The sequence below is a fragment of the Rhinatrema bivittatum genome, chromosome 2, assembly GCF_901001135.1.
Source record: "Rhinatrema bivittatum chromosome 2, aRhiBiv1.1, whole genome shotgun sequence".
NCBI classification, from domain to species: Eukaryota; Metazoa; Chordata; class Amphibia; order Gymnophiona; family Rhinatrematidae; genus Rhinatrema; species Rhinatrema bivittatum.
The window spans coordinates 101,095,790-101,114,269 of record NC_042616.1 but is presented as its reverse complement, the minus strand read 5'-3'; the positions used below and the strand labels follow the sequence as shown (position 1 = coordinate 101,114,269).

The window sequence follows — 18,480 nt, the reverse complement described above, 5'->3', positions numbered from 1 at the left end:
CAACAAAAAAAAAGGTACGGGAGATTAGGTTTAGGGGGTGGGGAGGAGAGGGGAAGGGGAAAGGAGGCTAGGGTAGGGGGTAGGGAAGTTCACTCCCAGTCCGCTCCTTAATTGGAGTGGACTGGGAGGGAACCGGGGAAAGCTCTGATGCGTCGCCGCATGAACCTAGCTAAAATCTACCCCTCCCCCCCCTTGCGCGCGCAGATTACAAAATCCAGCGTGCATATGCACGCATCCCGCCAATTTTGTAACTTGTACACGCCGGCGCACGCATGTTATAAAATCGTGCGTCCATATGCGCGCACATGGAGGCGCGCGCGTATTTTTGAAAAATCTACCCTCTAGACATTTACACTTGTTCTCTAGTAGATATAAATGTGAATGCCTACTCCACACCAAGGTGCTTGTCCCACTAATTTTCATAATGGACTTATGCAGGCTGTTATAAATATTTCTATCAGTCAACTACTTGTAAATCACCTTACACCGCATAGCTCTACGAGCACTAATCATCATTCGCAGTGGTACTCTGACATTTATGCCATTTAAATTCATTCTTTAGAGGAACAAAACCTCCAAGCCAGCTAGATGACTCCATGGTTAATATCCTATGCAACCAAATCAGAGACCTAAGTAACTGTGAAACTGAATGATGATTATATATGGTTTGGTTTCCTGCCCCTAATTTGACGTTCTATACTTTAGATTAACTATAGGGAAGGATATGAATGCTGGGTGTAGAGCACTAACTTGGAAAAAAGCTGTGTGACAGATTGATATTAATAAGTACACTTTTATGTCAAATATATATTGCTTCAACCAGTTTTATGGTGGTGACTACTTGGTTATCATCTGTAGCAAGAAATCATGTGATGAGTATTCATCCTCTTCCATTAACGATGTGTGAAAACATCATGGGGTAAATTTTCAATAAGCTGCCTAAGGTGATAAAAGTTCACATGCATTTTTTGACCCACAGAAACCAAATTGATTTCCAAATGCTAACTACCTGCACAATTTGTGTTTGAAGATCAGATGATTATGTGGATAAAAAGTACTTTGCGTGGTCTCCAATGGATGCTTACATCAAATGAATGGGCTGTGTGTGTGTGTGTGTACATACTTTCACTTTGAAAGCAGGTGAATACTCTGCAGATTAAAAGGTCCAATTGCACTTTGTCTCAGTGTGGACAGTTTGAAAATTGCCCCCTTAATTTAAAAAAATAAAATTAAAAAAAAATTATATAGATAGATAGATAGATCTCTCTCTCTCTCTCTATATATATATCTATCTATCTATCTATATATCTATCTATCTATACACATATATATATATATATATACATATATATATATATTTATATTTTTTTAAATTAAGGGGGCAATTTTCTAACTGTCCACACTGAGACAAAGTGCAATTGGACCTTTTAATCTGCAGAGTATTCACCTGCTTTCAAAGTGAAAGTATGTGTCTTTTCACTTGGAATCTTGCCATGGGGCAGTTTAGCCGCAAACATTTGCACCTGCTTTTTTCTATGGGTACTTTTTTCACTAAAAACAACATTCATAGATTAGAAATTGCAATCTATGGGCATTATTTTCCTCCCCCGTCCCCCAGCTGCACGCCCCTTCTTCACAGGGCTAAAAGCGCATATGATTTGGAACGAAGCATTCTCTATCAGTGGCACTGAGGCTGGGCAATTTTCAGATCACTTTATAACGTGGGGGAAACGCCTTTTATCTAAGTGAATGGCTTTCAAAATTGCCCTTCCCATGTATTTGTATAGTTTTCTCCCACAGCCAACTTAATTCCCCCCTGGGAATATCTCTTTTTATTGCAGATTAAAGTATGCATGTTGTGAAAGTGTTGCATCCTCTTAGCCAGCTGAAAATACAGCATTTCTACCTGCATAGCCCCTATTTCACCGGCATTGTTAGTGATTAAAGATTTGAAAATGTAGCCCCTTGTTTATATTTTCTGGGTAAGGAATGCTTTCTTTCTGTGATTCTCTGTTTTCTTCTTGGACCTTTCCTTTGATTTTGCTAACTTACAACCTCTCTTTATTTTTCTTTTCCCAGATGGATCATGATCCTAGAAATCCTGCATATATTGCTACCCAAGGCCCACTTCCTGCTACTGTCTCAGACTTCTGGCAGGTAATTTTATTTTTTGCATTACTCTTTGAAATAGAAAATATGTGATGAGTTGGATAGTGCATACTGCATAATCAGAATTTTTGAAGGTGTTTTAAAAACATCTTTTTTTTTTTCTCATGTGAGTATGTGTTACCCATTAAGAGAAAAAAGAAAAATGGGACCAGAGACCATTTTTACAAGAGCTGATTTATAAAGTGTTTTAACAGATCCTTGTGCTGCCTTTTGCCCCTGCTAGCAAAATAGGGCCTAGCACAGTATGGAGTGATTTGCATTATGGGCCAGTCCTACTATTCTTAGTTATTTATCGAGTTTTATATACTTGTGCTTGCATTGGTTCCACATGTTTACATAGGGCGGGTAGGGGGGGAAGTAATAGCAGAGTCATTGGCTGTTTTGGTAGGCTTTGATAAACATCCGAGTTTTTAGTTCTTTTTTAAAGGTTTCTAAATTTTGCTGTGTTCTAAGTTCGGTTGGGAAGGAGTTCCAGAGTGATAATAAGCAAACAGTAATAATCTGGATGTGTACATCCAGCCAAAGGGGATCCCAACCCACTTTGCAGCTTTGTACTTCACTTTACAGTTGCAACATGATGTAGATAAATGCACGTGAACACAAAATGTGTTAATTTGTTAATGGTTGTTATAATGTAGATTTCATCAGAATAATAATAATAATAAAGATTAAGTATGAAAGAAACACATAATGCAACTACCTGAGATAAAGTCCGGTGCATGCATCAATCAGGGGACGCGCGAATAACTCGGGCTCGCGCGCATCAAGCAGATTTTGAAAGCCACCCAAATACACGCGTAAATGCTACAGGGTGGGGTGTGGGCGGGGCCTGGGTGCTTCGGGACATGAACCTAAGGATGTGTGCGTAAATTTCTTACATGTTCCAGCGCGTGCCGAGTCTCCCGACTCGTAAGTTTACTTCTGCTATGGATGGCATGTAAGTTATAAAATAAAAAAACTAGGCAGATCTGCGGGCTTTTAAGGGTCGGGGCTAACTGTGAGGAGTGAAAGCTATTAAACTAGAGGAGTTTGGAGGACCTACCTCTTAAATGGGCAAACTAGAGATGAACTGGTAAAACTTGGAATAGCATTGGCGCATGCCCCTTTTAAAATTCCACGATTTATGTGGTAGAAGCGGATTTGCGTGCCCATGCACATGCCGACTTAAAATTTGGCGCACATGTGCATGTGGCCAGGCTATTTTATAGCATGCTGCATAACAGCTGCATCCCTGGGCGAGAGCCTACGCACTCACCCCACATGTGTGCCCCGCACCGGTTTGAAATTTAACATCTTATTGCAATTACTGAAGAGCAACTGGTCTAACTAAGCCTCAGGGGAAAGAAAGTGAGTTCCTCCAGGTCTCACAAGTCAGTGAGAGAGGGGCCCAGAATCGTTCAGTGCTCACTGCCCCACAGCTCCCCCCACAGGCTGCTAGTGGTAGTACAATGCAGTGTAGAAAAGCTCCACAAAAATGTAAGTTATTTTTATTTTAAGGGATAGCTTTTCCCTGAGCCCATTCATCTTTTGGATTCATAGGAAAATGGAGGGAGTAGGGGAAGGGATCATACAGAAAGAATGATACATGTAGCCATGAATTTGACAATGGTTATTAAAAGGCAAATTGTTCTAGTTCACAGCTTTTACAAGAAGCAAATAGAGCCTGTGGGAAAGGAGCATCTGAGCTTCACAAGTCTTTGTTATTCATATAGGACTTGATTAAACCAGAAATGTTTGGGTACCTCAAGTTCCTTGAGGCATCTGATTTTCCTGTCAGGGTTTCTTGCTCGCATAAAACACCCTGTACGTCCAAACATTTGTGTCTGGATTGGATTTGTACTGGGAAAATATCTAAAGCAGGATACATAGATATTGGTGGTTTTATCTTTTTTTGGAATCCAGAAGTTTATATTTTTACGTAAAATTCAAAGCTCTGCAAATTTTGAACTCTTCTGCAGGCATTTGTTTTTGAAGTATTATGCAGAATGTGTCAGAGCAGTCGCTGATGACCTGCTTCGCACCCGCCAGGCTGCTGTGTGTATCTCTTGTACAGAGCGGAGATACCAACTGGAATAAGCTGAATCTGCCAGTGCGATTGGTCCGTCCGATATTTCTGACTTGTATCTCTCCATGCATTGGGAGATGTGCGTCAGCCAAGCTCTTACTGTTCAGTCCTCGTGGAAAAAAACTCAACACTTCATTATTGTTAATGATAACTTCAGTCAGCCCAAAAAACAATAGTTACACAATGGCTGTCCACAAATTGGAAAGATTTGACCCACCTAGTCTTCCCATTTTCTGCCATCTGTCCATCACTTTAGACATTAACCTATCTTCTCTAGTCATCTCTCTCCCTTACCTATACTACTGTCTTTTGTATCTGTCTCCAGTGTGCTTGAGTTCTGTCACTGCTGCAATTGCTGTCACCTCTGCCAGCAGCAATTCCAGGCATCCATTTCCTTTATTTTATTTATTTATCAGTCTTGACCTCCCCAGCCAAATTGGACTGCCCAGCTGTGCACAGGTACCAGAATTTACAAACAAAGCATGAAACAACAAAACAAATGACCACCAGACCCAATATACCTCAACAGACCCCCAACGGATCTGCAAAGGGAGATTCCTTCCCGGCCCACTCATCAATCTGCATCCCAGGTCATCCTTCTCCACGCCCCGCCGGAACCCTCTAGACATCGTCTGCCACAGTCGTATCTCTGCGTGCAATCCTAAATTCTGCCCGTTAGAACGGTGACCGCGTAACTGCTGATACAAAAGACAAGCACACCGGAGACATATAAAAGACAGCAGTACAGGTAAGGGAGAGAGATGACTAGGGAAGATAGCTTAATGTCTGGACAGATGGCAGAAAACTGAACAAGCACGGCACTGCACAAAACCGATCTTATGGCTCGCATCCTTATTTGTGTGCAGAAGTTTATAAATCATCCGTAATAGTCTTCAGTTCTCTTATTTTCTGAAACTTTATTTGCAAGTAGAACAATAATCTAGAGGCCAGTATTCAATCGGCCATTTAGTGGACAAGTTATCTGGCTATCTTCTAACTTTAGCCGGATAACTTGTCCCATATATTCAGCGGGATAAATATCCCGAGGAATCTACAAGCTTAAAGTTATCTGGCCACATGTAGCCGGATAATAAAAAACTTCACTGGCTATGGGCTGGATTTACTAATACCGCCAGGCTCTTTGAATCCTGCAGTAATGGGGGGCCTGCGATAGCCGGCAGCGATCGCACCTCCGCAGCGTGAAACTGGCAGCGAAAAAGACGCGTACCTTTCGCTGTCGGCGAAGTCTTCGCAGAGTCAGCACCTTTGCTGCCCCGACTCCGCCTCTATCTTGGTATCGCACGCGATAAGGGACTTTTCTCGTGTGATCTGCTTGGAAAATGACCCCCTATATTTGAAAAACAGCTGTGTAGGTTTTTAGTTATCCATTAAAGAAAAAGAACCAAAGAAATAATGGGCCTCTCTCCCCCCCAAAATATCTTATAAAGGCCCTGATGGGCTGTGCTCTCCTCACCCCCCGAATCCTTTGTTACAGAGGACCGTCCCTCCCCCCATCCCAGTGTTTTCTAAAAGCAAAAGTCATGCTGCTCACCTTCCTTCCCTTTCACCCACCCGCAAGGATTAACAATGTTGCAGCGCCCTCCCTTCCCCCCTTCCCCCTTCCCCCTTCCCTCCTCCCCCACCCCCCCATGATACCTTATATTTTATTGCTGGCAGCAAGAGACCTCTACTATAGTATTTTATAATCTTCATGTATCAGTTCCGCACAGTTTATAAAATATGTGCGTCTACCCCCAACATACACATGCATGTTTGCTTATGCGTGAATACCTGCAATGCAATGTACTTTAACTACCTATTTTATAACTGCACGTGCATAAAAAAAAATAGAACTTGCTTGTGTAAAACCCTGATCTATAAAACATGCACATGTAATGGAAATCACCAGTATACCGATGCATCCACCAGTTCACCCTGTCCTTTTCCAGGTCATGAAGACCCACCTAGTCCTTCACCCAGTTCTCCCACCCAAACTGTAGGAGACAGCAGACGAGTCTGATATCAGTGACGCTAGATAATTAGCAGGTGTAAAATTGTGCCAATTAATTTCCTAATGTATTCATGTAAATTTGTATAAAATATTGTCTTATGCACGTGGCCCTTGGCACTGCCGAGGTATACCCCTAGACAACCCCTTTTTTGCGATTTTTGTCTGTACAAAATCGAAAATACGTGCATCCTTTTCATGTTTATAAAATAGCTCATGCACCGTGGACAAGCTATTTGTGTGCATATATGCTAATTTTGAGGATAACTTTAAAACATGTGGGCGCACACCCAAATGCACAGCTGTATGGATGTGCGTGCACGCATGCACACACCCTTTGTGTATCGTGTGTGCAAATGCATGTACGCTATATGCAATATATGTAAATCTACCCAACAACATGTTCGCGTATCAAAAATACTCGGCATGTATTTTAAACATATCCACATAAGTTTTGACTTATCCAGTTAAGGGGTGACATATTCAGCTAAGTATTTATATATGTTTGTTTATTTATATTTTGTATATTTATACTTATATTTATAATAATTTAATTTGAAGTCGTTTGCTGCTTTATCTATAAGTTCATACGAAGTTAGCCCTGTTATCTGTATCCTCTTGTTTGATGTAATTTCAAACTTTGGTTCTATGTAACCCGACGTGATATGTACTAGTACAGGAACATCAGTATATAAAAACCTTAAATAAATAAGTACCTCTGTGACGACTTATCCAGCTAACAGGATCATTTATCAAATCACGTTAGGGCATTTTCATGGGCATTAGGGCACTAACGACCATGATAATACCATAACGCATGCAATAAATAATGCATCATGAGATGCGCATACAAATTAAAAAAAAATTGAAAGGTATATGTTATAAAATCCGATGCCCGCACATACATGCACGCCTGATTTTGTATCGGCACATGCATGTGCTCGCGGGTGACCAGTCACGTGCGTGGGGGGTGGAATGTTTGAAAAATATGCGCGGTGACGCGATCAGCCCATTCTCATTTCCTCCCAGTGAACTCCAATTAAGGAGCGGACTGGGAGGGAACTTCCCTATACCCCTTCCTACTCTGCCTCCTCTTTCCCCTCTTCTCCCTGATCCCTAAAACCCCTTTCCTTACCTTTTTTTTTTTTTTTAAATTTCGGAACTTATTTCATCTGAATAGATGAAGTAAGTTCCGCACGCTGGCTGGCTGCCTGCGTGCACTTCCCCTGGGACAGCGTCTAATGGTGCGTATTGAGAGAGACGTGCATGGCTGGGCCATTTCTAAAACGCGCTTGGTGCGCACACGGCCCAGCCATGCCCATATCTCCTGGTATTTGTGCACGTGGGCCTTTTAAAATTCACACATTAATCAATTGGGAGGAGTTTATAAAAATGCAGGGTGCATAATGTTGCATGCGATAAGGTAACGCACGCTGTCGTGGGATTTAACGATACCTTTTTTCCTGGCATTATGTGTGCGAAGCTGTGCGTTACTGTTGAACCAGGATTTGCGATAAATATCGCAAATCCCATTTCAGGCAGGTAGAGGGGAGGGGAGGAGAGAGAGCTCCTCTGGGGAGGCACACATTTGTCAACTTTTTATACCACTGTAAGAGGGCATTCTGAACTTGGGGTGAGGTTTGGGTGGTGGGCTAGGTTTTGGGGGGGTAGTTTTACATGCACAGTAGAGGTACGAATAGCACAGTAGACATCAGTGAAGACTTTATGTGATCTGGAGTGATGAAAGATATAAAAAGATGAGATTTGTACAATGGACTCGTGACCTAGGTTGAGAATACAATGTACAAATGGCATCTTTGTGTCCCTTTCCTCACTCCAAATCACATAAAATCATCACTGATGTCTACTGTGCTGTCTGTACCTCTGACTGTGCCTGTAAAACTGCCCCCCAAAACTCTGCTCCTAATTTTAATCATTTACAAGAAGAAATGTAACTCGCATATTTTTCTTAGCACTCGTTGGCTTTTACATATGTAAATTATCAAATTTTATAACATGCGTGCATGAAGGATATTACCAGTTAAATCAATTAGTCCACCAGTTTGCCCAGTCTGTCTCTAGGTCATCAAGACTCTCCTGGTTCTTCAGTCTGCACTCTCCACAGTTTACCCAGATCCCCCTCACCCAGAAATTATTTTCCTATATATTCTGACTTACACCTGATATCTAGCAGATGTAAATATGCACAGGTAACAGCTGTGTGCATGTCGCATTTGCAGTTTTTAAAATTGCACCTTATACGTGTAAATGTTGGCTCCACCCCAGAATGCCCCTTGCCCACCCCTAGCTCACCTTTTTTTTTTTTTTTTTTATGCTTGAGGATTATAAAAATAGCACCTATGCGAATATGCACTACTTGCATTTTATGCGCGTAACTTTTTTAAAATTCACCTTTTTATGTGCGGAACTCCTTTGAAAAGTTTTACTCCACACTTTTTAAAATGAAAAAGTCTGCATAGAGGTTCCAACTGCACAGCTCCGCAGAATGCCTCTCTCCAGCTTAGAAACAAGTCCACTCAGAGCTGGGTTACGCGCATACTTCTCCGTGCACTGAACCCTGGGGCCTTCTCTGAAAGCCATTTGCGTGCATAAAACCCGGTTTAAAGGTTCAGCCCTAAATGCAGACGAAGCCCTGGAAGCAGAAACCCCCTGTAGAGAGGGATTGCAGCCTGCTGCCGCCTTTGCCTTGCCAGTTCCTCCGGCCTCCACGTTAGTAAACTGACTAGAAGTCCAAGCTTCTCGGTTTCCCCTTCTTTCTTTCATAAATATAGTGAAATCCTTTTTAGAATGGGATGCCTCACTGACAATTAATTTTTACGAGAGGCAGCCCAAAATTAAACGAGAGGAAAGATGAGATTGTAGCCAGATGTTAAGCTATGCTGGGCCCAGGCTGCATATTTGGGGTTTTTGTTTTTCTTTCCTGTTGGCGAATTTTATTAAGTACAGGTCAGTGAGCTCTCTTTAAAATGGGGGAGCACTATAGAAGGTGAATTTGTAAATATACTGTACAACACGGGTATATTTAATTGGCAAAATAAGCACATTTCACTGAGACAGATACACAGGTTAACTTGCATGTGAAATTACTTGTGGTTTATGTCTCTACAATGTTTGTTCAACTATCCTGCAAAAGATGAATGTGTTTGCCATGGCAACCCACTGCCTCAAACAACAGAGCTGCTGCCCTGCAATTTTTATGATTCCAGTGATGATTATAGTTATTTCTGTGAGCTAAAAATATATCAGTCCCACATCTTCACCCCACACTTTGCAGTGACTTGAGCTAGCGGTTTTGACCTCCTACCAGATCAGACCATGGATTAATTTTTGCATTGGTTCATTTCTCTTCTTTTTGGTCCACCTTTGGTTATGGACCGAGCACTGTGTCAGTTAAGTGCAGTTAAGTCTTCCATAGTGGTAATAAAAACATTTTCAGTTTGCTCAGAAAGACCAAATATGCTGCCATTTATTATGCAAGAAACAAAGGGGAGATTAAACAAATAATTCCAATAAATGGCGGAAGTTTCATTAAATACAGCAAAGAGAAGCCCTACCCAAGATGTGGTCTTGTTTTGGCTTACACAGGCATTCTGCAGGGTCTAGTCATAAAAGAGATATTGCTGAATATCTGTGCCTCCTACTTTCCTCTGACTTTTTGCAAACACCTCTAGTTCTTTATTTTTTATCTCTTTAAAATGTATATGCAGTAAAACAACTTTACATAGGACAAGTGTATTTAATTATGTTCTGTTCCAAAATTCTGATGCTGCTTTCTTTAATGCTCCAAAAAGAAACTACCACAATGTAAATAAGTTGAAGATATTATCCGCACTGATAAATTGTATGGGTTCTTTATTTTTATGTCTATACCTGCTGTGCCTGCTTTATAAATTCATGCACACATCTTGTCCAGATCTTGTATCGTTCTTGTGAAACCATACATCATGGACTGAAGAACTGAAGGGAAACGTGGCATTTAGATTTGTAGTTCTGAATGTTCTGTTGATGGGAAGAAGACATTTTTAAATGTAGGGCAACCTTCCTTTTTTAACTTTAGCAAACAAAAATCCTGTCTTTGGACATGTATCCCAGAAAGCAGGAAGGATATTCAGTGTCCAGCCAGTTTTGATCCAATTCTTCAACTGCATAACCCTTTCTATTTGAATGAGTCGATGCTTGGGGTGATTTTTGTGAGAGGAAAAGTTAGTTGGCCTTCAAGAAAAATAAAAAAAAAAACGTGGAAGGGAAGAGAATACTGATGTAACCGAATTTCAAATGCCAGCTTAATTGCAGTCTCCACACCATGGCTAAATTGTCATTCAGTAGTGAAAAGCAATGTAGAAGGATATTCCAGACGGCTGGCAGCAGCCTGGTGGTTCCAGATAATGTTATTGAAAGACAGTGATGAATATTGCAGTTTTCAACCTGCAGCTTTTTTTCTTACTGAATATGGCATACAACTCGTACATGTTGAGGAAGGGTCACGGTTGACCTCTATCTCCAGTCCTGGTGCTAATGGACTTGCGGGTTGGTTACTTATGATTTGGTAAACTTGACGGCTGTGTTTCCACACTGTAACCTAAAAGAAAAACTGCACCCCGGAGTAACATTTAAGTTGTTTGCTTAAATTATGTTTCATTTGTGTTTAATCTCAACCAAACCTTTAGAGAGCCAGACACATAACACACACCCCCCCCCCCCCCCCTGCAATAATAAAATACTGTGTTTTGAACCAGTGGATAGTGTTGCCAAACGGTAAGAAAACCCTCTTTAAATGAGTGGGCTTTACAATGTTACACTTGGGTGGCACTGGCAGAGTGCTAGATGATTAGTTTATGGTGTAGATCATTCTATTTTTATTACACTCATAAAATCTGTGTTTCTCCTCATTTTCATAATGGTTTCAATGAGCTTCTGTACCTTCTAAAGACACATTAAGATGCTATGTGATGAAAGTAGCAATTTAGAGAGGCTAGTTGTAAAAGCTGGCTATGGTCTTAAAGAAAGTGCCTGTGTCGCATTATTGGCTTTCACTCTGATTTGCAGTTAAAGAGAAATTGTGTTCCTAAATGTCATTCATCTTTGTTTTCATTAATTATAATTCACTGAGGTATTGAATATAGTGAAATATTACTAGCCATTAATAAAAGAACCCCCTCCCACCAAATAACCTCATGAATATTGGAGAACATTTTTTTTAATAATTGAAAATGTAGGTAGAATATTAAAAGTTGCAGACTTATACATATGGCATTGACATTCAATGGAACTTGTTTGCTGGGCAGTGAAAAAGTCCCTCAGATGCAATTCTTGGTTGAGTTGCTAAAAGCAATAGCTCCAAAAGGTTATATTATGCGATTATCATCAGTAATTTATAGAACAATCACAATGTAGTGGGCAGCAAAGCTACCTTCTGTGTCTGAGAAAACATTCACTGTCTCTGTATGAAACTCCAAGTAATCACTGGGGCAAAGTCACTAAAAGCCAGGCACAAAAATAAATGCTAGCATACACACTAAGACTGTGATTAGCAGCCTAGTCCAGAAAGCAAATGATAAGCAGAGCATGCATCCATTGAAAGGGCTGCACTAAAGGGGGTTTAGGACTTGGCTGTGAGCTCTGTGTATTTAAATCCCTCCTGCTATCTGTCCCAAAGTGGAAAACCAGTTAGTGCAGGGCAGCCCCCTCCCCCCTTATCCTCTTAACAAGCAGGAAGTCCCTTCCAAGCACCGAACTCCATGGTGGCGTCCTACACTGTGGAGCACTCCTAGGCAGGGCCATGTTGAGTTTTCCAGCAGTGCTGGCAGGAGCTTGATGGCTTCCCATCTACCTGCAAAGAATTTAGGTGTGGGGGGGTGGGGGGCTATAGCAGGATGTATTGAGTTCAGGAAGGTGGGGCAGGGTTTACAGAAAGGATTGAGAAAGTGAGGGAGCCGTTGGAAAGCGTCTTCCAGCTTGTCGGGGTATCTGAGAGGGGTGTAGCCAGAAGAGGTTTTCTGATTGTTGGGGGAGGGGCTTTTCTTTGCGTGGAGATTGCCACCCCCACCGCTTTCTTCCATGTTAACCCATTAAGCATTCAGAAGGCAATTTTGTAAGAGCTCACTTCGGTTTCATCAATTTTCAAAGCAAATTTGCACACATCGGTTCACTTTGAAAATGATCCTAGTAGAACTCCCCGCACAAGTGACTCTTGCTAATTAGTGTAGGGAGTTTTTCCGAGAAAACGTACGTGCGTATTTTTCAAACTGAAAAAAGAATGCAGGTAAAACCAGTCCCTGCCCAGACTCTGTCTTCCAGAATGCCTCTCCACTCTAAGGTGAGTGTTAAAAGAAATGCGCATTCATAAAATAGCAGATGTGCGTGCAAGTAGTGCTTATTTGCAGTACTGCTCTTTTATAAACTTCACACGTACGCACGTAAGAACCTGGCTGTGAATAATTTTGCTCATGTGAAAACAAAAAAAGGCAGATTTTGGACGAGATGGGGGCCAACATTTACATACATAAATCCTGATTTTATAACCTGTGAACGCAGTGTGCATCGGGCTGTTGCCTTCACATATTTAATTTTGCAATTTATCAGGTGTTAAGTCAGAAGAAATCTCTTTATGTCCCAATGACTGGGTGAGGGGTTTAGGTAAACTGGGAGGAGTGCAGGCTGAAGAACCAGAGGGGTCTGGTTGACCTAGAGATAGACTGGGCAAAATGGTGGACTAACTGGTTAAAATGACAATGCTGTAAAATGTGCTTACTTGCGCGTGTAAAAGCTGACAAGTCCTAAGGAACATCTGAAAATAACGTTTCCTCGTATGACTGTTTAAAATTAGTAGCGCACATATGCGCAGGCGATATAAAATTCCAGCTCATCTGGGCTTGCGCCCACATATGTGAGTAGATGGGCACGCGTGCTTATTTTTAAGTTACCATCCTTGAGCGAAAAATGAATTATATACTCAGATAGGGCAGGTGCATCAAATAAATTTTGCATGCATATCAAAGTAGGCCTTTTTCAAAAAGGCCGTTTCTGCAGGTAAAGCACTGTTTTTTATCCTCAGAAGTCCCATTAAAATGTACCCTCCCTACACCTACACCTGCTGGAGCTAAATTGCTCAGAGCCCAGTGAGCTCAGTAAATTTAGTAGCGGTTGGTGGATAGGTTGATAATAGCTAATATGTTTATTATCACCCAATTTGAATATTCTGCACGCACGATTTAGCATAGGTTCTCACCTCCACTCAATCATTTGTGATTAGTCTGATATTTAGCATGCAGGCTAAAATTCTTTATTGCGTATGGTCAGTATTAAGGGCCATTAAGGACTGGAAACCAATAGCATATAGTGGGATCCATAGCACTTTTACTGTGGTACATGGATACAATCCATATGCTCAGCTGCATGAACATACGACTTCACAGGTAATTCTGCCTGAAGTGCAACCTTCTAGAAATTTGGTAGTCGGAATAAAAATAGGAGTAATCAGAACTGTTTCAGGAAGCAAGTCAAGTGTATGAAACACTTTAGAGGAAATGATACAATAATTCATTTTGGGACAGATTTTCAAAGGTCTGTGCGTGTGTCCATGTGCGTGTGGTTCTCGGCGCGCGCACGCACATGGACACAACGATTTTATAACATGCACTTTGGCACATATCGGGAGAATCGCGTGTGGCCGGGCTGTTTTTTAAAATGCGCTTGGCGCGCACGGCCCGGCCACGTGCGTATCCCCTGGTTTTTTGCTTTCACTAACACATGAAGTTTCAGAATAAATGAAAACGAAAACCCTTGTGAAATGCCAAGATATATTTGTGCTCAAATTAAGAAAAAAAATCTGTTTTATTTGTTATAAGGCTTTAAAAAAATTATTTTGGTCCAACAAACTGAAGATCAAACCATTTTTCTTCCTTTTTACTAGGCCAAGATGGTAATTTTCAAACGGGTATCTGGGTCAGATACATGGTAATTTTATATCCTACTCGCACATGTTATAAAATAGCCCTGGAATGTGTATGTGTGTTCCTAATTTTATAAGTGTGCAAACCCAGCTGCATAATGTCGGCTTTGAGCTGTGCAAGTGAGGGAATTTTATAACAGGCATGCGTCCATGCCATGATTTTTTTCATCAGTTCATCTACCATAAGAACATAAGAAATTGCCATACTGGGTCAGACAAAAGGGCCATCAAGCCCAGCATCCTGTTTCCAACAGTGGTCAATCCAGGCTACAAATACCTGGCAAGTAACCAAAAACTAAGTAGATCCCATGCTATTGATGACAGTAATAGCAGTGGCTGTTCCCTAAGTCAACTTGATTAATAGCAGTTAATGGACTTCTCCTTCAAGAACTTATCCAAATCTTGTTTTAATCAAGCTACATTAACTGCACTAACTACATCCTCTGGCAACAAATTCCAGAGCTTAATTATGTGTTGAGTGAAAAAGAATTTTCTCCGATTAGTTTTAAATGTGCTACTTGCTAACTTCATGGAATGCCCCTAATCCTTCTTTTATTCGAAACAGTATTTAACCAATTCACATCTACCCATTCTAGACCTCTCATGATTTTAAAGACCTCTCTCATATCCCCCTCAGCCGTCTCTTCTCCAAGCTGTGAGAATTAAAGAAAGTAAAATAGATGCCAGATGTCCTTAGAAATGCTTTATTTTGAAGGAGATGTATTAAAATTGCCCGACTCTGGCCAAATTTGCCACCCTATAGGTGGCTTTCTCAGGGGCTGTATAGTTTAAAAATTTAGATATCAAATTGCAGTCATGCTTATTAAAGACACCTTTGGACACGATACTGAAACACATAAGAACATAAGAAAATGCCATACTGGGTCAGACCAAGGGTCCATCAAGCCCAGCATCCTGTTTCCAGCAGTGGCCAATCCAGGCCATAAGAACCTGGCAAGTACCCAAAAACTAAGTCTATTCCATGTAACCATTGCTAATGGCAGTGGCTATTCTCTAAGTGAACTCAACAGCAGGTAATGGACTATTCACTCAAAATATTATATAGTTACAGAAAAGATGTATGCGATTGATTGCGTCATCCACAATGGGTACATGTCTTTCAAGCCACCACTGGATGACAAGTCTGTCTTTAGTAAGCATGACTGCAATTTGATACCTATATTTTTAAGCTATACAGCCCCTGAGAAAGCCACCTATAGGGTGGCAAAACTCAGCCAGAGTCTGGCAATTTTAATACGTCTCCATCAAAATAAAGCATTTCTAAGGACATCTGGCATCTATTTTACTTTGTTTAATCCTCACGGCTTTTATGGATAGTCTTCCTCATTGCTTTCTGTCTTCTCCAAGCTGAACAGGCCTAATCTCTTTAGCCATTCCTTATAGGGGATCTGTTCCACTCCCTTTATCATTTTGGTTGCCCTTCTCTGACCTTCTCTATCGCAACTATATCTTTTTTTGAGATGCGGCGACCAGAATTGTACACAGTGGGGTAGATTTTCAAAGGGTTACGCGCGTAACCCCTGAAAACCTATCTCTGCGCACACCGAGCCTATTTTGCATAGGCTCGGCAGCGCCCGCATGTCCCTGGGCTTTCCAAAATGGGCGGTCCGGGGGTGGGGCTGGGGGCATGGCAGAGGTCGGGGGGCGGTCCCGAGTGCTCCGGCACCGGCCTGTGCCAGGGCATGGTGCGCCGGCAGCCAGCCGGCGCACGCAAGTTACGCCTGCCCCAGGCAGGTGTAACTTTGACAACAAAAGGTAGGGGGGGATTTAGGTAGGGCTGGGGGTAGGGTTAGATAATGGAAGGGAGGGGAAGGTGGGGGGGGAGCCGAAAAAAAGTTCCTTCCGAGGCCGCTCCGATTTCGGAGCGGCCTCGGAGGGAATGGGGAAAGCCGTTGGGCCTCCCCTAGGGCTCGGTGTGCACAAGTGTGCACCCCCTTGTGCTCGCGGACACGGGATGTTATAAGTGCGGCAGCGCGCGCATGTTATAAAATCGGGCGTACATTTGTGTTCGCCGGGTAGCACGCACAAATGTACCCCACGCATGTAAGAATAAAAATCTGCCCCAGTGTTCAAGGTGTGGTCTCACCATGGAGCAATACAGAGGCATTATGACATTTTCCGTTTTTTCACCATTCCCTTCCTAATAATTCCTATCATTCTGTTTGTTTTTTTGACTGCCGCAGCGCACTGAGCTGCCAATTTCAATGTATTATCCACCAGTTTGCCCAGTCTACAGCTAGGCCCTCCAAACCCCCTTGGTTTGGAGGGCCTAGCCTGCCCTCCCCCCAGTTTACCCAGAAACCACAACACCTCAGAGTTGCCTGGAAATAGTTTTATTGCGAATTGCACCTCCTCCATAGCAGAAGTAACTTTACATAAAAATATACCTGGGTGTAGTACTTATGCGCATATCTATGGACCCTGCCCTGGAATACCCACATTCCTCCCCTTTTTCCCCAATGCAAGATATTCGCATTGGGTGGCTTATCAAATCGGGTGGATATGTACATGTGCTACATGCGTTCACCTCTGCCGATTTTGGTGCGTGCCCAGCTTTTAAAATTCATCTTCACGATTTTATTAAAATTAAGTACGAATCCACTTTTTTCCCCCTTTTGCTTATTTCAGTTTTGGGAAACTTGGGGGTTCAATCTCTGAGGGTCCCACACATGTCACACTTTCTCTAGCCCCTAGGTCAGTTGTTGTGTTTGTGGTATAGTGTGGACCCTTAGTCGCAGTGGAGATGACTCCTCCCACGGGGAGGGGCCCCATGGGGAACCACAGCGATAGGCTAAACTCAGAGAGCAGACACTTGTAGGTGGAAAACTTTATTGTACTGCTGTAGATAGATGGTATGAGGCAGGAAGGAAGGCACTGAAGTCCGGCAAGGTGCCAATACGTTCAGACAGTCTCAGATGTAGAAGTTTCACCAGATGTTCAAGGAAGATAGGAACCCGCGGTGCGGGATAAGCCAAGCCTGGTGGGTGGAGTTGGAGAACTGGATCATAGAGGTACTCACTGGAGCGTAGTGCAGGCGTCTTCCAGGCAATGGAGATGGTGGGTCTGAAGGTCCATGGTGCAGGATACACTGGACTGGTAGGCCCTCAAGGAGCGAGTACCTGATAGTACAGAAGATCCTGAAATAGAGAGAGACCCCCGAGGAGCGGTTGTCTAGTTAGTAGAAACCTCGAAGGGTTGTTGGAAGCGGGAAGCCCCCGAGGAGCGGGTGCCTAGAGCTTCATCAGGAGCGAGATTCCCCAGAGGTTAGCGAGGCTTCTAAGCGAGCAGCTTAGAGTGGTCAGAGTAGCTAAACCGAAGTCCTTGCTAACTCAAAGTAGGTAACGTAGCAGAGGCTTAAATACCCGGAGGTATTGACGTCATGTGGTGGGGACGACCCCGAGGTTCCCGCCATGACGTGCACTTAAGCATAGGCAACGTGCGCGCACCCCAGGAGGCCACGGGAAGGAGCATGGCAGGCTGGGACGCCCATGCTGAGTTGGAGACGGCGAGGGTTTCGGCACTTGGCACCGGAGGCAGCCATCTTGCCCAAGGAGGCGGAAAAGGGTAGAAAAGAGGTAAGGCAGAGCGGTCGCAGCCGTCTGCGACTGGACACAACATCAGTGCTTTTCAACCAGGGGTTCTCACACCCTGCCCCCGTTCTGTCAGCAGGGAGGCACAGAGGAGAAAACAAACCTTGCTGCAGTGGCCGCAGTGAAAGAAGTAGCCCACTGTGCCTCCTCCTTCCCACCCGCTCACCTGCCAAACCAGAGAATAAGCAGGGCCATCTGCTTCCTCCTCCTCGGTGCCCATTGAAGAAGAGGGAAATTAGTGGTGTACCCCACAAAGCGGTAAGGAACTGGGAATGAACTGAATCACCTGCCTCCTCTTCCTCGTTTGTGTAATGGAGGAGAGAAGAGCTGGAGCTTACTGGGGCCCATCTGCCTGTATTTTCCCCTTGGCTCCCACTCATGTGAAAAACCAGAAGGGGGAGGAACTGCTTGCTTTACGGCCATGGAAAAAGTCTGAATCCAAACGTGGAAGTCGCTTGCCCCCTCCCCTGCCTCAGGAGAGGGGAACCAGAAAGGAACGTCGTCTTTCGCAGTGTTACCAAAGGAAGGAGGATGGTAAAATGTTTCTCCCTATACACATCTATGTATGTATGTATTCCTTTTAGCGAGTAAGATTAGTTAATTAGGGTGGCTGCACTATTTAAATTATTGCATTTGTTTAAACAAAGCCTGGGGG

General features: G+C 42.9%; 1 protein-coding gene across 1 annotated transcript in view; it reads left to right on the top strand.

Moving 5' to 3' along the window:
- Window positions 1-18,480, top strand: part of LOC115083221 (receptor-type tyrosine-protein phosphatase N2-like) — a 322,268-nt gene that overhangs the window by 165,770 nt on the left and 138,018 nt on the right. Inside the window, exon 7 of the mRNA XM_029587030.1 lies at window positions 2,080-2,157. Within this exon, the coding sequence (XP_029442890.1) occupies window positions 2,080-2,157 (78 nt within the window). The remainder of the gene's footprint in view (window positions 1-2,079; window positions 2,158-18,480) is intronic.